At 34.4% G+C, this 22,126-nt stretch overlaps 1 protein-coding gene and 1 long non-coding RNA gene across 2 annotated transcripts in view; both read right to left on the bottom strand.

The window, feature by feature from the left end:
- Positions 1-15,483, bottom strand: part of LOC115215810 (cephalotocin receptor 1) — a 27,507-nt gene extending 12,024 nt beyond the window's left edge. The window contains exon 1 of the mRNA XM_029785115.2: positions 14,307-15,483. Within this exon, the coding sequence (XP_029640975.1) occupies positions 14,307-15,288 (982 nt within the window). The 5' untranslated portion in view covers positions 15,289-15,483. The remainder of the gene's footprint in view (positions 1-14,306) is intronic.
- LOC118764816 overlaps positions 1-22,126 on the bottom strand; it is a 104,119-nt gene that overhangs the window by 30,505 nt on the left and 51,488 nt on the right. The window lies entirely within an intron of this gene.

Genomic DNA, 22,126 nt, shown 5'->3' on the forward strand with positions numbered 1-22,126 from the left:
ATATATATTATATATATATATATATATATATATATATATATAATATATATATAATCAAAATAAGGAACAAGGATATCCAGAGATAATGCAGTACGATCGTTTCATGCCACTCCATTTAATTGAACAATGCATTCATTACATCAATTTAAATGTAGAGCGATCTTCAGCTGCACAAAGATATAGAATTTAATTAAATTAGGACACACTAGTATAATTTTATCCAAAAATCTCCAAGAGGTAAGGAGATAGGAAGAAAAGAACATGTTTTACCAATACTTGATTTTTCTTTTTCTCGAATTGCTCCACCCTACTGCTCTTAGTATGTATAAAGATCTTATTGCCTCTTTTACTCTTTACTCTTTACTTGTTTCAGTCATTTGACTGCGGCCATGCTGGAGCACCCCTTTAATCGAGCAACTCGACACCGGAAACTTATCTTTTGTAAGCCAGTACTTATTCTATCGGTCTCTTTTGCCGAACGCTAAGTAACAGGGACATAAACACACCAGCATCGGTTGTCAAGCAATGCTAGGGGACAAAACCAGACACACAAAACACCACACACGCAATATATACATATATACGACGGGCTTCTTTCAGTTTCCGTCTACCAAATCCACTCACAAGGCTTTGGTCGGCCCGAGGCTATAGTAGAAGACACTTGCCCAAGGTGCCACGCCAGTGGGGCATGAACCCGGAACCATGTGGTTGGTAAACAAGCTACTTACCACACAGCCACTCCTGCGCCATAAATAACCTTTCTAAATAAGTACGAATTAAAAAATATATATATCATGTAGGGTGTAATAATAACAATTTCTTAAACCTATAATATAACCCTTAATTTTATAAAAAGATTAGTTGATAGTAAAAGTTTGCTCCATAACTTAATTATTTTTTTAGCCGATATTAAACATCAGTCTTTTATAGATTTTACCGTGACAAGTAAATATAATTTTTAGTCTAACATTTTGAATTACTAAATTATTTTCTAAAAATCTTCCCTATTGATGTTAACAAGCTAAATATACCTTACCATAGTTTTAGTAAGTAAACCATTTTACACCTTTTCTATAATGTTCTACCAATGATAATTTTATTTTTAAAACTAGCTCTAATTAATTTATTTATAAAATTACTCTAAGTCTTGTATCTCTATAAATTTCATACTCAGCTTATATAAAGCTATGCCGGTATATTCACTACTTAAAATAAAAAATCTACTTAGACTAAAATTTTAAATATATAATTGACATGTTTGTTTACCTCAATTTTCCTTTATTAATACCACTAAATACAATTTAATCAATAATTAAAGATATATGTTAAGTTAGTATTTAAGTATATAAATATTGAACTATTTCTATATTTTCTGTCCCTCTATTGTGTAAAATTTTGATATATACTGAAAGAATTCATAAATATTCTTCTTAATAATCTTTGGAATAACCCTAAACTTTATCTGTATATATAGATCTGCATTGTTTTATAGTAGTTAACTGTAGTACTATATGATAAGACTCCCCCTGTCCCATTAGCATTGGTCTGCTTAATAGCAGCCAACATCTTGTCTGAAGTATTCTCTTACCAAGCCTCATGGCGTTGCTTCAAATAAATCTTCATTTATGGTTATGCCATTTAGAAGGTCTATCTACTCTACCCCACCCCAAACTGATACTACCCTCTGTCGTCTCTCAGATTTGATAAACTAGTCTATAACATAAAAACTGACCCCCGTAATTAAAACTAAATAACAGAAATAATCAGTGAAAAGCAGTGTCTTCTTTGAAAAAAAATTCAGTTACAACTGTGATGTTGTTGGTAAAACATGTTCTTTGTCTATCTTCTTATCCTCTTGGAGATTTTGGATAAAATTAAACTAATGTGTCCTTCAAATTTAATTAAAGTCTATGCTTTTGTGCAGCTGAAGATTGCTCTACATTTTAAATTGATGTAATGATTGCATTGTTCAATTAAATGGAGTGGCATGAAACGATCGTACTGCATTACCTCTGGATATACTTGTTGCTTATTTCGATTTTAATCACCTTATTTTAAATTTTATGGATAATGCCATACAAAATTCTGGTGCCTCAACTTAAGTACCGTATTCATCTGAATCTAAATTATATATATATATTAAAGAATATAGAGATATACAATTGACATAATAAAAATTTATTTACATTATAATATAATATAATTATACTATAAAAGATATAATATAATATAGCAAATAATTAAAGCAAATATATATCCTAAAATTTCTTTCGATTTATATCCGCCAGAGAATTTATAAAAATTCACATTTATGCATATGGGTCTCCTCAGGGTAATATTTGTCTACAAAAAAAAACAGACAAAATTTCATGCAATGACTGCTAAATCATAACACAGACTGATTTAACATATACCTATGTTTACAAGCGTGAGCATTAATAATTTAAAAATAAATTAAATAAGCAAAACAACGGCAATAGAATGTTCTTATGCATCTTTAATAATATTAATCTAAAGATATTTTAATCTAAAATAATCACTGCTCATATTTATTAAATAGGCGTAGGAGTGGCTGTGTGGTAAGTAGCTTGCTTCCCAACAACATGGTTCCGGGTTAAGTCCTACTGCGTGGCACCTTGGGCAAGTGTTTCCTACTATAGCCCCGGGCCGACCAAAGTCTTGTGAGTGGATTTGGTGGACGGAAACTGAAGGAAGTCCGTCGTATATATATATATTTGCATGTATTTGTGTGTCAGTGTTCGTTCCCCACCATCGCTTGACAACCGATGCTGGTGTGTTTACGTCCCCGTAACTTAGAGGTTCGGCAGAACAGACCGATAGAATAAGTACTAGGCTTACAAGGAATAAATTCTGGGGCCGATTTGTTCGACTAAAGGCGGTGCTCCAGCATGACCGTAGTCAAATGACTGAAACAAGTAAAAGAATAAAGGAATAAAAGAATAGTAAAATCTATATAAAATGTTAAAATTTTATGGTGGAGTAGGAAATATATTTAATTTAAAATTTCTATATACTATTATAAAAAAATAAAAGGATATATTTTATTCAGACACTAAATTCAATAAAAAAACTTTTAATCAAAAATTTCTACTAATAAAAAACGTTAACAGTTCACGTTTTAACCGGATGAAGAAAACTGATTAGAATTATGAAGACTCAAATCTACACTGTATATTCTATAAAAATCAAGCATTTCCTGTAATTTACATTAAGCGATTCCATATAATCATTTACTTATTTCAAAATTTCACAAATATTTAACGTTTCCATACTTTAAAAAGTTTTTGTTACTTTTGTTTCTTTTTAGATGATCTTTACACACATACATAAATACATACATACATATGTATGTGTGTGTGTGTGTGTGTGTGTATGTACTTTATTTATGGGTATATATAAATATACACATATCAAAGGAAACAGAGAAATAAATTGACATGTTAAAAATTTATTTACATTATTATATAATATAATTATAATATAAAAAAGATATAATATGATATAATATAACAAAACAAATAAATATCCTATAATTTGTTTCGATTCATATCCACTAGTGAATTTATAAAAATTCGCATTTATGCATATGAGTTTCTTCAGGGTAATATTTGTCTAAAAAATAAGATAAAATTTCATGCAAGGACTGCTAATTCATAAAATAGACGTATTTGAAATATGCCTATGTTTGCAAGCGTGAACATTAATAATATTAGTCTAAAGTTATATTAATCTAAAATAAACACTGTCCAAATTTATTAAATAATAAATTCTATATAATATGTTAAGAATTTATGGACGAGTAGGAAATATATTTATTTGTAATATCCGAACTTTTATCATTCGATAATGAATATGCAAATCAGTTATTAAAACTGCATATTCTGAAACTCTTCAATGAGCGTAGTTTCCAAAAGTCAATGATAAAAGTGCACTTTTGTGTGATTTTCCGCAAATGTACGCTATACAAACAAAACTATAATGAACAATTTGCAAAGCAACCTGAGACAAGTTAAATTTTCTCACAAAAGATTTATTTCTATCATCGCAATCAAGTTTATTATTGGTTTCCGACAGCTATACAGCATCAAAGTAACTCCTTTACTTCTTTCTTGACTTATATTTGCAAATACATTATTTGAGGTACATTTTCAGGTTTCCCAACATTAAATAACATCAACAACAAAAACAAGTGAAATATAAATAGAAAATGTAGGGAACAATATTTCATCAACTTGGATCAAATATATAGTATATATTACATGTAGCTGCGTTAACCTAATGAAAGGTTGTTGTATATCAACACAGCTTCTTATCCACGGCTTATTGTCTTTAAAAACCTCGTAAAGAGCTTGGTTAAGGACCGCATCTTCCATATACTGAACCTAATTCTCACAAAAGAGAGCGCTATCTTTAAGTTCTCTTGTTTTCCCCACCCTTCACAATGAGTGTGAACACTTGCTTTGGAAAGATCTTCCTTAAATTAGTAGATAAGTTTTTGTCACGGTCACATAGGTATAGTGAATTATTCAAAAGACATAACTTAAGGGTCACATTCAGCTGTGCACTAACAGCTTGGAGACCGCTATCCTACATATGTTACATTAATGATGATGAGAACCAGATCAGAACCCATACCAGATCGGTTAGAGATCTAGTCAACAAGGGCTTGGCCTTTCACTTCCTATTAAGGAAGAAATGATAACCTCCACCCTAATAGCTGATGAACAAGGGCTATAGAGGACGAATACCAAGGAAAAATGTCACCCTCGGTACCAGGAATCAAACAACCCTCCGAGAACCAAGAAAACTTGAGGAACTAGCTCACTAAGTGAACAGATATGAGTGGAATATCACAATATCACTCATATGCGGTGGAAGAGATACGGCGAGAAAGCCAATGATGAGGGCCATATGTTCTATTATAGCAGCAGGAAAGACAAACATGAACAAGGCGTCGGATTTCTCGTGAAAATAGTTACTATCAAGTCAGTAATGGGATTTCATTCCATCTCCAGCGGGAACTGCACCATACCACTGAAGGCATTACTCCTTTTCATCACAGTTGTCCAAGTATATGCTCTTACGTCGGACTACGATGACGAACAAATGGAAATTTCTTCAACCATCTCTAAGGAATACATGACCAAACACCCAAGAAGGATATCGTCATTGTACTTGGTGACTATAATGAACACGATTTTTCGTAATGCGGTCTATATGGCTACCACCAAGTCAGTAATAGGATTTCATTCCATCTCCAGCGGGAACTGCACCATACCACTGAGGGCATTACTCCTTTGCATCACCGCATATGAGCGATATCGTGATATTCAGAACCTTATGAAGATGTCGTAGGCACAAACACAATCAGGCTATACATACACATGTTGATGAGATGTTAGGAGTTTCAAGAAAGAATATAAAGAACAGTGGTAACCATATAGACCGCATTACGAAAAATCGTGTACAAAAGATTACGAGGATCATGAGAATCTCATGTCTAAGTCCCCCATAGAGCCGGCAGCGTAGCAAGGTATCTCTCCATAATTCAGATATTTCGGAACATTTTTCTGTTTCTGCGTGTGCAGTAAATTCCTGTGCTGCTATGTTTAAGAAGGGGTTTACCATTATTTAATATAATCTCCAACTCTTCCTTTGTTCATAATCCACAGGAACACTTAAATCACAGGTAAGATATCGCATTTGTCAGAAAACATGAATCCAATCTAGCTAAGTTTAGAATAATCAGCTAGTGATTAAGGTGCTTACTAGTGATTAGGAGAGTGTCGCCCCTATTGCGGAATTAGAAATTTGAGCCTGAAATTAAGGAATTATAAGGAAAAAAACTCATATAACATATTTGATATTATGTTTACTCATTACGAGGTTCTTAATACTTCTAGTCGGTGGTAATCTCGAATAGTACTATATATTCTTTTAAGAAATTGTCCGTATGATATAACGTGTGACTTATTAAAGAGAAAGCTTATGAAAAGAAACATTTCATTAAAAAGGCAATAATTTCAATCTTGAGGAAATTCATGGGAGGTATGTTTGTTTATAACGTTAGTTTAGAAAACAAAAGATCAGAAAGCAAGTTCTGAGTGTTTACATGCAAAATGATAACTGTTTCCAGGAATGTGTGCCTTATGAAAATATCATATTGTTGCCTATAATTGCAGTTCTACAAATTCACAAGCTATTTATTCTTTGATGCGTAGACATTCTTTCACAGTTACTGTTTTATACTATGTCGTGTATTGAACTCTTGATCAATATATAACAAATGCTTTACGTTTGTTTAAATAATTAAAAACCGCCAGTCACATGATATGCTCGAGTTTTATGTGAAATTGTTCGACTTTTTCCTATAAATTGCAATTAAACTAACCGGGGGAAAAAACCATTGATTCTATCACCCTTTTGATTAGTTAACTACTTAAATTGTATCGTGAGTTAAATTGTTTTCGCTGTTAATTTTCTGACATATATTCCCTTAGCAAAAGCATGAGTAAAAGCAACAGTAAATTACAAAGAAAAGAGAGTTGGAGCAAGGATGTCATCCTACTTGACACCATTCCCTACAGGAATGGGTCCGGCCATGCCACCCCAACATTGACCCAAGCCTCCATCCCATCATGAAATGATTTAATTATAGATACAAAGTAACCCGGACATCCAAGTTTGCCATGTGTTTTCCATAGCAAGGCCTTGTTCACAGTATCAAAGGCCTTGGTTAAATCTCTTGCATCCGACTTGCTGTGAAAATCATATCCATTGTCCCTCTACCAGATCGGAAGCCACATTGAGATTCAGATAGGACATCATTTACGAGACACCCATTCAGGCGGTTAAGAAGAATATTTGCCAGAACCTTGCGAGTAGCCAATAGTAGAGCAATACCTCTGTAGTTACAACACATTGTTCTGGCTTCTTTTCCTTTATAGAGAGGAAGAATATTTGCATCTTACTAGTCATTAGGCATTGCACCATCCCTCCAGACTACAGTAATAAGTTCATGAAGAGACTGTATGATGTAATCATCACCAAATCGTAAAACCTGAGTAGAAATTCCATCCCTTCCATGTGCCCTACCAAGATTGAATTTAATTATTAATGTCATTACCTCATCTATTGAGGGCGCGGTATTTAAGGAGCCGATGATAGGTCTTTGCTACATAGTATCAATCACTGTTTTATACACCACTGACTCATGGTTTAGGAGTCCAGAGAAGTGTTCAAAAGATTCCTTGGAAAGCAAAAGAGCTAATGCAGAGCTTTTAGGCCCATAAACTTGTTTCATAAGATGGTAAAGCTTCTTGCTGTCATTTGCATCTGCAGCAGCCTGAACATCACGAGCAAGATCCTTCCACTAAGTGTTCTGCATCTTCTGATTTTTCACTGCTATAGTGGGTAAGTGATAGATTTCGCTGCACAACTGAAAGTCCTCTGCGTAACAATACATTGAGGGTATGGCGTTTTACAACAAATAGCCGTTGAACTTCAGCCTCATTTTCATCAAAACAGTATCTGTGTCTGGCAATAGCATATCCCAGTATTTCAGCAGCACATTGAAGAAGATGGTCTCGAAAATCTTCTCATACTGTAGTATTTTCAATGCTGGGCAAGCGAATCTGAAGCTCTTTCCTCAACACAACATCATATATATTGTGGATATTCAGACGCCGAGGAATGCCAACTGGCCTTCTTTTCTCTTTCACTCTAACCATCATCCGGAACTTTGCTCGCCCCAGACTGTGGTCTGTCCAGCATTCCGATCCATGAAAGGACTTGACATTACAAATGTCATAGATGTCACACAAACCCCGACACTAGAACCAGCACTACCACCTCTAGCTGGCGTAACAGTAAAGCCAACAATAACATGAATAACAACACCCACACCTACAACAATGAGAAAACTAATAAGAAGACTGATAATAATAACAGTAGCAGTAATAATAACAATAACAATAACAATAACTGTATTCTATAAGAATAATGACAATAGTGAGGATAGTAATAACAACAACAACAACAACAATAACAACGAAAACAACGATGAAAATAAGCAAACCAACACAAACAATACTGATAAAAATACACACAGAAACACCACTACCAAGGCCACCACCACAGACATTTCCAAACTACATCCATACAACGTAACTCCACATCACCAACATGAAAATAGTGCAGCCATCGGTGTCAGTATCGCTAGCGATGTGGCTAACCTCAATTAGCACATAGAAGCTCGGTTAATAACATAGAGGTTAATGTATTATCAACGCATAGAACAGAGATGCCATCTAGATAACAAAGGCAACACATATAATAAGAGACAGACCGAGACTCAACTGAAAATACAAATGAATCATAAATACCCCCACCAGCACACTACGCAACACGACGACTTAAGACAGAAGTGGGAAAAAGACACAAACCAAACACACTATAATACATAAATCCATATACACACTCACAAAGGAGACATACATATTTATGATGAAATAAAGCAAAAGTGATAAATAAATAAATAAATGAAAGAAAAATGTCACAAATACAAACAATATAGTAAGCAAACTCATATGTACACATACAAAACACAGTCACGTGTACACATAGTCACAGATACAGACACAAATGCGTGTGCAGATAAGGATACACACCATACAAAGACAGAATGGACTAAACAGGACAGGAGGAAACATGTGCGATAGAAGAGTCTCTGAAGAGGTCACAGGTGTGTGATGAAAGATTTCCAGACGATGGACATAAGATAAAATAAGAACAATAATAAACGGGTGAAGAACGAATATACAACACCTATGTTTATTTGGCAAGAAAAACATTACCATCCTGGAAAATAACAATATTGAATTTCCTTTTCTTTTTTTCTTTTATTCTTACTTGTTTCAGTCATTTGACTGTGGCCATGCTGGAGCACCGCCTTTAGTCGAGCAAATCGACCCCAGGACTTATTCTTTGTAAGCCTAGCACTTATTCTATCGGTCTCTTTTTCCGAATCGCTAAGTTACGGGGACGTAAACACACCAGCATCGGTTGTCAAGCGATGTTGGGGGGACAAGCACAGATACACAAACAGATCCACACACATACATATATATATGTACATATATTCGACGGGCTTCTTTCAATTTCCGTTTACCAAATCCACTCACAAGGCTTTGGTCGGCCCGAGGCTATAGCAGAAGCCCCTTGCCCAAGGTGCTATGTGGTTGGTAAGCAAGCTACTTACTACACAGGCATTCCTGCGCCTAACAAATAATATATTTGTATTTGGATTAACATCAAGCTTCTAATGTGTAGTCATTTTTGTGTTACACATAAATTACTAAATACAAACTTGATAGACAATACCTAATATATGAATGACCGATGAGCCACTGTCATTTAAGGTCAAACAGAAATACATTATCTTACAATTTTTTTGATACCCGCTTTCATTAAGCGAATTAAGAAGAAAATAAGGGAAGTAGAAATGATTATTATATAGCTGACACGGTAACAACGTCGGAAAATGAAGTCAGAACTGCCATATATACAAATAAATATAATAAATGCTCATGCAGAGAGAAATCAAAATACCCATTGCTGAACCTCTGTATGAGTACAAATCTTGTATATAAATGTTCCATGCACACAAGGGAAGGGCCATATGCACACATGCACACAAGGGAAGGGCAAGCGGCGGTAGGGTGGAAGGCATACATATCTGTGTTTGTAAATGTGCTTTCTTTTGTGTTTTGGTTAAATTCTTGTGGCATTTCTGTATGCATTCGGTGTGTGTAGGTGTACAGTATGTGTGAGTGCTTATATTGTAGTGAAAAAATCTATTAGGTGGGTGTCGTCGATCTGGCCGCTTCTCACTCACTACTTCTTCCCTCACTTTCTATTAGCTATACTGCATCCTCATTATAATTGATTAGCATATCCCAAATATTACATCAGAACTTTCTAGCTTCTTCTGCATTAGGTATCTCATCTTTAGTACTTCGTTCTCCACTATTTATTTGGTTATAAAATCTCCTCTTGTCTGTCTCAAATAATCTATTCTCATTATACTGCTCTATTCTTTTCTCATATCTGGAAAGCTTACCTGCTACTGCTATGATACACTGTTTCAACTCTTCTATGATTGTCTAAAATTATTTCTCTTTGACTAAGTATTTTTCTCAAGATAAGATTTAAATGTTTCCTAATTTGTTCAGTTTCGAAACTTCTATTCTACTCAGATCTTGGTTTGAGTCTTTTGTTATATAAGTTTTTGTATTGTGTGTTGTTTGTGCAGTGCAGCTTTTGTTCTATTGGGTATCGGACTTCTATGGCACATGTTATGGGCTTTGTTCAATTTATTGTGTATTTAGTGTATGAGTTTATTCCCGTATATTTTTGGAGGAGTGTTGCATAATACTGCGTGTAAATCATAAGTCAACCATTTCAAAGTATTCATGGTTATCTGTCCATCGTTCTTTATTTTTTCTTTTGGTTGATTTTGATATGAGACCGTCTTTACAGGTGTTGAAAGTTTGATAATTTTCAGAATTTTCAACCAATTAGAAAACAGCGCGTTCGCTACCTCTTCCATCATCGGGGGCGGGGGTGGGGTCATCGGCATGTCAAAACATTGCTATTTCCCTTATACCTGCACACACATACACATATATACTCACACAGAGTTGAAACGCTCCCACTGACAGTTTGTCATAACCTCTTCCTTCCTTATTCATTTATCACCCCTTCCTTTCTCATTCATATGTTGTGACGGAGAAAAGCAGAAAAGCACAAGAGTATTATTATAGTAAGAAAATTATCTTTCTCGTATCACCTTCTCCTCTTTGTGCGCATGCGAAACCTCTTTGGTTACTATGGAAACAGAGCTTTTCGCCACAGTGATGTGTAAAATACTCTCTTCTGATCGGCTAAAATACCCAAATTCTTGAAGCATGTCCAGTAAACAAGTGTCGCCTTAGTCTGCCGGCTGTGGACAGCTGACACTTTCCATCATACCCAGGAAATTAAGCTGTGAGGTTTCATTACATAACAACAACAACAACAACAACAACAACAGCAATAATAAAAGTAGTAGTAGTAGTAGTAGTAGTAATAATAATAATAATAATAATAATAATAATAATAATAATAATAATAATAATAATAATAACGCCAACGCTTCTTTGAACAAAACAAAAAGTTCAACTCTAACCCCAAAAAGTTCTACCAAGAACTGGGAAAAAATAAAATAGAAGTCACTGCAGCACCAACGGCAGAAGAATTGGAAGAATTCTGGGGAGAAATATGGTCGGCGAACGAACCACCAAAAAAAAAGGAGTATCAGAATAACAAACTCGGCATCTGAACAACTTTGGACCCCCATAACAACTGAAGAGGTCACCCAGGCACTGCAAAGACTAAGCAACTGGAAGGCACCTGGGCATGACAAGATCCCCAACTTCTGGTTGAAATATCTAACAGGAATGCACAAAAAGCTGGCTGAAAACTTTAACAAAGTACTAGCAGAGCCAGAGACAATGCCTGAATGGCTCACGAAGGGGAAAACCATCTTAATTCCCAAATCAAATGAAACAGAAAAACCAGAAAACTACAGACCAATAACCTGCCTCCCTACTATGTTCAAGGCATTTACTGCAGTGATATCACAAAGGCTGAACAAGCACCTGGACGAAAACAAACTGTTCCCAGAAGAGCAGAAAGGATGCCGCAAAGGCTCATATGGCTGTAAAGATCAACTAATGATTAATAAAGCCATAACTGAAGACAGCCACAGAAAGAAGAAAGGCCTCAGTATGGCCTGGATTGACTACAAAAAGGCGTTTGATAGCATCCCCCACACATGGATCCTCGAAACACTAGCCATTAACAAAGTAGCACCAACAATCATAAAATTCATAGAGCACTCTATGAATAAATGGCAAACAGTCCTACACCTCCAAACAAAAGAGGGACTCATGAAAACCAAAGACATCCCCATTAGAAGAGGAATATTCCAGGGAGACACGCTCTCTCCACTCCTTTTCTGCTTGGCACTGTCACCTCTATCTGATATGCTAAATAGAACTGGATGCGGATATATATGTTACGGCAAAACGATCAGCCACCTTTTATATATGGATGACCTAAAACTATACGCTGCAAATGACAAACAGCTGGAAACACTATTAAAGACAGTTCATGGATTTACCAAAGAAATAGATATGAAATTTGGATTAGAAAAATGCGCCAAAGTAACCATGAAAAGAGAAAAACTAGTTAAGAGTAACAACATCACACTAGATAAAACCAAGGAAATAAAAGAATTAGACCAAAGCCAAACTTACAAATACTTAGGAATCCATGAACTAGATAAGACACAACACACACAAATGAAAGAGAAAATAAAAAAAGAATATTATAGACGAGTTAGATCAATACTAAACACAGAGCTCAATGCTAAAAACAAGATAATAGGTATCAACACTTTAGCTGTCCCAGTTATAAGTTACAGCTACAATATCCTTAACTGGACACGAAATGAACTGACCAAAATAGATAGGAAAACAAGAAAAATAATGACAGGATCTAGGATGCATCACCCAAAATCTGACATAGAAAGACTATATATACAACGTATAGAAGGTGGTAGAGGCCTTATACAGCTGGAAAACTACTATAAAATAACCACCATAGGACTGCAAAAATATCTACTTCAGAAGGAAGGAAAACTGATCCAGATAGCGGCAAAACACGAGCAAAACAAAAAACTGTTCTCAGTATTTAAGGAAGCTGACAAATACAAACAATAAATCATACCACCTAATAAACACGAAGAAAAAGAAGAAGATGAAGAAACAACAAAAGCTATAAAACAAATGAAATCCAAACTAAAAATAGAACAGCAACGAACCATGATAAAACGATGGCAAGAAAAGCCCCTTCATGGTAAATACTGGACTAAACTAAACGCAAAAGAAATAGACAAAGAAAAATCCCAGCAATGGTTGAGAAGCTCAGGACTCAAAGCAGAAACAGAGGGATTTTTAATTGCAGCACAAGACCAAAGCCTCCCCACCAGAAATTACCAAAAACATGTAATGAAAAGAAATATAACAAGTAACTGCAGAATATGTGGAGATGGACAAGAAACAATAAATCATATTATCTCTTGCTGCCCAGTCTTGGCTAAGGAGGAATATATTCACAGACATGACAGAGTTGGAACCTACATACATTGGAAGCTATGCCAACATTATGGAATAACAACAGAAAAAAGATGGTATAGGCACGCACCAGAAAAGGTCACAGAAAACGAGAAAGCAACCATACTCTGGGATATGCCGATACACACAGATAGAGAAATTAAGGCCAACAGACCAGATATAGTTGTCAGAGATCATGAAGAAAAAAAATGCTTTCTAATTGATGTATCAATACCGGCTGATGACAACGTGTCTCTAAAAGAAATGGAGAAACTCTCAAAATACAAAGACCTGGAAATAGAGGTAACTAGAATGTGGAATCTGAAAACAGAAACAATTCCTATCATAGTAGGTGCATTAGGCATGATAAAAAAATATTCAGACAAATACATAACAAAAACACCAGGACTTACAAACACATATAACATACAGAAAATTGCACTACTAGGCACTGCACACATCCTACGCAGAACACTTTCCATACAATAACCATCAGAGCATCACAACAAATCACAGCACATACCCAAGGCACACAGAGCTGTGCTCGGTAGTGAAGTGAAAGCACGCTATAAAAATAAAACTACTGAATAATAATAATAATAATAATAATTTCAAATGTGAGCCCAAGGCCAGAAATGTCTTCTAGAAATAATCTATCTAGGATTACATTGTCATAGATGCACCTGTTTACTTCTCTTTTTAAGAGGCTAGGGTGTGATTTGAAGATGTGGCTGCTATTTCTATCAGGTTGAGCTTCTATGTTATTATTTCTACTTGGATTGGATGGATCACTAGAGCTGCAGGTAAAAGGAATTCAGGCATTTTAAACACATTCCTTTATATTTATGAATTCAGTCATAACGAGATCAAGTTTGTTTTCCGTCTTTCAGGAGTCAATAAAGTAAAGTACCAATAAATATACTACAGTCGACTTAATTGACCTCATCCGCGTTCTTCAATTTGTTTTTAGGCTTGTGAGGAACCATTATATTACCCTTCTTTATGCTACATTTTCTTACAGAGTTATATTATCACATAAATACAATTCAAAATAAACAAAACACTTACCTGAATATGGAGCATTTTCATCCCAAGCTGCCCACATCTGACACACAAAAAACGGTGACCAACATATAAAGTAACAGGCAACCACACTTAAAGTTAGAGCCACAGACCGGACTTTGGCTCGAGAAATTCCTCTGTTGTAATTGACGCTTTGTCCTTCCATATCCTCTTCGGAAAACCCTCGAGTTAAATGGTTTTGACCAATACGTGTAGACACACGATTCGTGAGAAAAGATCTATTTCGTGTTCGGGAACTGCCCAAAGTAGAACGTCCTCTTTTCCATACAGCAAAGCACATCATTCCATAAAACAGAGTCAGTGCTATTGTTGGTAAAATCCAAATCGCGACTGTTAACCAAGTGATATAAAATTTCAGAGTCCATTCTGGGTCAAAGGTCGCCTGACAAGTCAATCCAATATTTGAGAATTGCATGCTCCATATGAAGAGTTGCGGAGTACTGAAGAGAAATGATAACATCCAGGCAATGAAAACCATGACGTGTACTCTGGCAGTTGTCCACTTGTGACTTGATAAAGGGTGACATATAGCAAAATAACGGTCAATAGCTGTTGCCACAAGGACATAGCTCGATGCATACATAGCTACGCTTTGTAAGTAAGTAACGAGACGACACAGTAAATCAGTTCCAAGAAATAAAAATGTAATGTCCCAAATCATCTGCGGCAAATTATTAAAGAAGGCGACGAAGAGGTCAGTTACAGACAGGTGTAAAATAAACAGGTGCATTCGTGTCAGTTTCTTTCTACGCTGGAACAATGTTATTAAAACAATACTATTACCTATAACTGTAATTATTATAACAACAGCCAACGTAATAACTTCAGCATTAGCCAGGTCTTGATTACGTCTTATGGGCTGAGTTTCATTTTTTGCTGCGGAAAAGTTACTCCATATTTCGGTTGATGAGAAATTATTCCAAATTTGCGTCGATATTTCATTTGGATGTGTAGTAATGTACCTCATTGCTGCTTTAATTTTATTAAAATAATTCTCTGTTGATACGTTAACAAAATTTGTTATTTTCAAATTCTACAAATCGCTTTTGTAGTGTTGTAAACAGAATATTGCCAGATGAAATAAACCACAACATTGTACAGATAATCTGTGTGTGTGTGTGTGTATGTGTGTGTGTGTGTGTGTGTGTGCTTGTGTGTCCTTGTGTGTATGTGTATGTGTGTATGTTTATGCACACACACACACACACACATATATATATATATATTATATATGTATCTTTACGTACATTATGTGTGTGTGTCTGTGGTTTTATTCAATCACCTCCAAGTGGTAAAATAGATGGTCGAGGAAGTATAAAATTCCGCTCTTGATGTATGAATTTGCTGTATACAACCAGGAACTGAGGAATTGTATCAATACAGTTGTGTAAATAGATAATCCGTGTTTCGTTGAAGCAACGATGCCTGAAAAATGCAATAAATAATTATACGATAATCGAAATATTCCTTTATTCCATAAATATATATATATATATACATACAAGAAAATCATCATTATTGCACTCTCTCTCTCTCTCTCTCTCTCTATCTATCTATCTATTTATCTATCTATCTGTCTGTATATATATGTGTATATATACATATGTGTGTGTGTGTGTGTGTATTGCAGCAATGATGATCTTTTGTTCTCATTACTGTTGTTATAATTATTGGAAAAATTATCTCTTAAGCGAACAACATACAGACTTTCCCATACACACTCTCCCCTACACATTCAGACACTCACTCATTACCCCCCCCCCTTACATATATTAATATAATGCAGCCCTAATAGAGCATTAAAAGCGGATAATGTTTCCAAATATTGCAACAAAAACATAAAATTGACAATTAGAAAGAACGACGAAGTTGAATTGAATGAGATTTGAAGGTAAAAGATAAGGGATTCTGACTCAATGGAGCGTGGCATTTTATCTGAATATTTTCCCAATCCACAACCAACACTGATGATTCCTACACCTGCAAAATTAAATTTTGAAAGAGAAGAAACAAAGGTAAATGGTAAAATGTTAGCTCTGTAGCTTTAACAGGGAGGCTGTTACACTTTATGAATTAGTTCCAACAAAATTTAAGAGGTAGACCAAACCCCAGTCTCGAGAAAATTTCGGACAGAACAAAATGATTTGTGAATCATAAATTAAGAGTACATATCCTCAATCGCTGTTCTGTTTAGATCAGAGTATTTTATTTAACATTTATTTGCTTATTAAGCATTCAGAACTGCATATCAAATCTTTAGGATAATTATTTCCTGTTAAGAAGGCAATATTATCTCATTCACTTGATACTAACCAAAAGCTAAATGATCTCCATGTTTCATGACCCTCAATGGTTTGGAAAGAGATATCTATAGAGGGAAAGTGACCAAAAGGTATATTGCAGTGTTACTTTCTTAGTAAGTGTATAACCTGTATGAGTTAGTAGTTAGCATCTATGCCTTGGATAGTAAGATTCGAAACCAAGGCGCAGAACTCGGCCACGTATCACACATTATTCAATGCATAGTACACCATGAAATATATACGACGAATTTATCAGATAATTTATTTCGCCTTATCAATCTATTAGTCTGCCAAGCTCTCTTTCATTATATCTATCGAATCTTTTCTGTTTGACTCATACTTTTTAAACTTTTTAAATGAAGTGAAAATGTTCAAATTTTGTACATTGATGTAGTTTTTCACGTTGTTATTCAGTTGTTTCAGAAAATCTTTAGAAAAATGTTACAGAGGTTTAAAGTTTGATTATTTTTACCCAATCAGAAAACAGGATTTGGAAGCAGATATGTGACAAAACAATCAACGATGGAAGTTTTAATAAGCATTAATATTTTTTTTTTGCGAGGCATGTAAACAATAGGAAAAGGAAAAATTCTCAATGAAATATTTTGCCAAGTTTTTACAAAAATACAACAAAAAACAAAACAAAGCAAAACAGAACAAACTGGATGTTAATTACGAAAAAACAAGCTGTAGTTCAGTTCATCAAGAATCGACTGACGTATGTATTCCTTCAATCTGCCGCGATTCCGACATGGTACTGCATAAAGTAAAACATGCATCGTATCGAGACACACCTCTTAAAAAAACAAAACAAAAAAAAAAAAAACACTGCACAAGCAGCAACCTTCCTCAGTTTTATTTACGCCTTGAGAAGACTGTTTCGTATATCCCAACAATCTTTCCTGGAGCACCAATCTGAACTGAGTTGCGGAGCAGATCCTCCGTACGTAGTCGACGAATATAGCTGTTGTAAGCTACAGCTGTGCAGTGGCAAGCAGACAAAACCTTGGCTTGTTACTATGATAACAGATACACATGTGTCAGTGGCTTTCGATTTCCCCAAAACTTGAAAACTTTTCGAATTACCAAAAATTTGGAAACATTAAAAACTATCAAGTATCTTTTCCTAATTAAAATACCAAACTACATCAATACACCAAATTTGAAACAAAATTGAATGAATTGAAAAGTGTGGATCAATTTATGTTACTAAATTTCTTAATAACTAATGTTGATTAAATAAAAACTAGTAGGGTATAATTATTTCCTTATTTGATTTTAAAACATTAAGATTTAAAATTTAAAATCATTTTAAAGAATAGCATTCTTGTTATTCCTAAATAAGGAAATAATATACCCTACTAGTTTTTATTTAATCAACATTAGTTATTAAGAAATTTAGTAACATAAATAAATTAAATGAAGTTGAATAAAATCTTTTTAAATTTCTATAATTATTACATAAATTCTATATATCTAATAAAATTATTAAGTTGTATATCTAATTCACAATAAGTTTTAAAGAATTGGTAATTTCCATATCTATTTCTGCAAGAATTCTACTCCACCTAATTCGTTTTTTTTTCCTTTTTTTAAATATAAATATTACCTCTGACTAACCTAAGTTATTATGCCTCATAAAAACCACACTTCATTCTTAAATACTAAATTTAAATATTCCTAATTCTAGGAACCTACATCTTGGTTGCCCCCCTTCCATTATATTTTAAAGTTTTTGATATGTGTGCCAATTAATACCTTATTTACTAGAAATATTCTGATAAAAAAGCTCTTCTAAATCCCCTTAATTAATATTCAAAACCTGATAAAGAATAGATTATAATATTTAGGTTATTTGGTTTCTATTTCTACAAAACAACCCCACCTTCATGATCTTTGTATGTATTAGTAAGCTTTTAAAATGGATTTTAAATAAAGAAAATGAAAATATTTTACAAGTACCAATTAATAAATATAAATTATCATATTCTCCTAGACACTCACATACATACGTAGCACATGAATACAAACATACATACATACCTACGTATGGGCATACACACGTACATACGCACGTACATGTACGCACACACATACATGGGCACATGCATACGAGCGCGTATACATACATACGCACATGCGTACGTATGTACATACATACATACATACATACATACATACATACATACATACATACATACATACATACATACATACATACGCACATACATACATACGAACAATAGTAAAACATTAGTTCTGTGATATAGAGATAAAAATCTGATAATAGATTTTAGGGTATAGTTCTTGTGAGCAAGCGTCATAAATTCACTTTCTAGCCTCGGCCGTAGGGAGTTGAAATTTGATAGCGTTGTGATGAGTGGTCACTCTACATCCATCCATCGCTACAGGTTTATAGCTTTATGTTTTATAGAGTGTATGTGCGTGCTTATACACACACATACATATATACATACATACATACATACATACATACATACATACATACATACATACATACATACATACATACATGCATACACAGGCGTATGTGCGTACATGCATACGTACATACATACACACATGTATGCATACATACATACACACATACATACGTACATATATATGACGAACTAACTGTTACTTTCTTAGATGCAGCACGGACTTTGTCAGTGAACAGGTCGCGGATTTTAGCGACGAAAATATTTTGACAAATTAAACTTAAATGTTGGAGTGAATCGAACGGCTTTTGTGTGTTTCTTAAATGGCTTATAAACACCTTCCACGCTGCAATAATAATAACTTTTTCTTAGATCTATAATAGAACTCAAAATTTTATAAAAGTCTTATTAATAATATAACTTTTAACCAATAGCTTGATCATTTCTTTACCCGATATTAAACACTAGTCATTCATGACAACTCCCATGATAAGGAAATATTAATTTTAATCTCGAAATTATAAAATTATAATGTAATTATAAGAGATTTTCTTATAGCAGCTTACCTCACCTATTAATATAAATAAGCTAGGTATATTCTATAATAATTTTTTAGAACACAAATCTATTCTACCCCTTATCTACAATATTCTACAATAACTTTATATTTATTTTTCAATTTACTTATTTAAATTCCTTCACTTTAATTTTAAACCATTTTATCTTACTCATTTACCCACTATATCATTTTACTGATAATACATTTCTATTGAGTTCACACTTAACCTATACAGAACCATACTGATATAATTCCCTATCTATTTTATAACACAAGAAATATATTCTAAAGTCATTAGCCTGTAGAAAATATATGAAATGTTTAACATATTCCTTTAATTTATCTCATTAATACCAATAAATTACTATTTACTAATTAACTATAAATTTATATTAAATTGATATAGAAAATTATATAAATATGAAATAATTTCTATATTCTCCATCCCTATATTGTGTAAAATACTAAAATTATTCTGATTCTTTGAAAAAACTCCCTAAAATGTACCTATTTATTTCAAATCACCATTAGGATTATGGCTGTTAAATGGTTGAGTATTATAAGTTTTCACTCCCCCTACCCCATCTACTTTAGCTTACTAATTTTGGTTGAAATATATTCTACTTGACCCAAATAGTGTCTACTTCAAAGGGATCTTGACTTATGGCTCTGCCACTTAAACTGTCTTTTTCTCTATCTACAAAAGATAGATTCTTGTTTTCCACTAGACCTGATAAACTAGTCTATAAACTTAAATCCCCTCCCCCAGTAGTAAATCTAAACAACAAAGTAAAATCAATGATAAGCAGTGTCTTCATGAAAAATATCAGTTACTACTATGTTTTTGTTGATGAAACTTGTTTCTCTGTCTACCTACTTACCCTTTTAGCGATTTTGGTTAATGGAATAAATATGAAAATGAATCTTTTAAATTTAACTAAATTCTATATTTGTATGCAGCTGAAGATTGCTCTACATTTTAAAACTCATGTAATACTTGCATTGTTCAATTAAATGGAGTCGCATGAAACGATCGTACGGCATTACCTCTGGATATCCTTGTTGCTTATTTTGATTATATATATATATATATATATATATATATATATATATATTATATATATATATATATATATATATATATATATATATGCAGTACGATCGTTTCAGACGAGCAGACAAGAGGTGTAAGTTTATACAGCGATTTATTTCAGGCGTGAAATAGCAGTACAAAGGCCCGAGGCGGCGTGAGTGGCGAGCGTGGCAGGCGAGAGGGACACGATTTACATCAGTCGAGTGCCAGAAGAGGAGTAATCAAGATGAGTCATTTTCTTAGGTATATATATATATATACCTAATACATATATATATATATATATATATATATTCTCTCCAACGTCGTCGTGAGCGCTACATCATCTGCATGATGTGGAAAATATTCCATCAGCATTGCCCAAATGATGTTGGCATCACCTTTAAGGTACATCCAAGGCTTGGGCCCCGTGCCATCCGCCCAAAACAAAAATCGCACTCTCATCTCATAACAACAATACGGCACAATTATTTCACCTCAATTGGCCCCGCTCTCTTTAACATTACACCAAAACACATTAAAACAGAAACTGACCCTATAGGGTTCAAGAAGTCTTTGGACAGATTCCTTCAAGAAATCCCGGATAAACCCTCTACACCCGGATATGTCTCTGTAAACAATAACTCTCTACTTGAGTGGGCCATAGTGCCCAAATTCTGACTTGAAAGACTTCACCAGGTGGTGCTATTAAGTTAGACATGGCCTGGGCCAATAATGGCCGAAACCTATCAAAGTATCAAAGTATCAAAGTATCAAAGTATATATATATATATATATATATATATATATATATATATGTATTAGGTATATATATATATACCTAAGAAAATGACTCATCTTGATTACTCCTCTTCTGGCACTCGACTGAAATAAATCGTGTCCCTCTCGCCTGCCACGCTCGCCACTCACGCCGCCTCGGGCCTTTGTACTGCTATTTCACGCCTGAAATAAATCGCTGTATAAACTTACACCTCTTGTCTGCTCGTCCTTTCAACTACTGCTTTCGTCTGTCCAGTTTTGCTGATTACGACCACAGTCCTTTTCAGGGCTAATTCAAGTCTGATCTGAATGCGATAACAGTCCTTTTTAGGACTATTCTCAGATCCGATCTAATTGCGATAACCGTCCTTTTTAGGACTATTTTTGGATCGGATCTGATTGCGATAACCGTCCTTTTAAGGGCTACCCTCAGATCAGACCAGAAGTAGTGGCCAAGAATCATACCCACTACAATTGGTGACCCCGACAACGAATCAAGCGAACAGCATATCAAGAATCAGCATGGGCACGCCAAAACCAACAACAGAGGCTAATATACCAACCACGCAAGCAGCTTTAACCATGAAGGTCCCGGTTTTTTGGTCCAACGACCCAGCCCTGTGGTTCGTCCACATAGAAGCACAATTCGC

This window comes from Octopus sinensis, linkage group LG9, assembly GCF_006345805.1.
Source record: "Octopus sinensis linkage group LG9, ASM634580v1, whole genome shotgun sequence".
Lineage (NCBI taxonomy): Eukaryota > Metazoa > Mollusca > Cephalopoda > Octopoda > Octopodidae > Octopus > Octopus sinensis.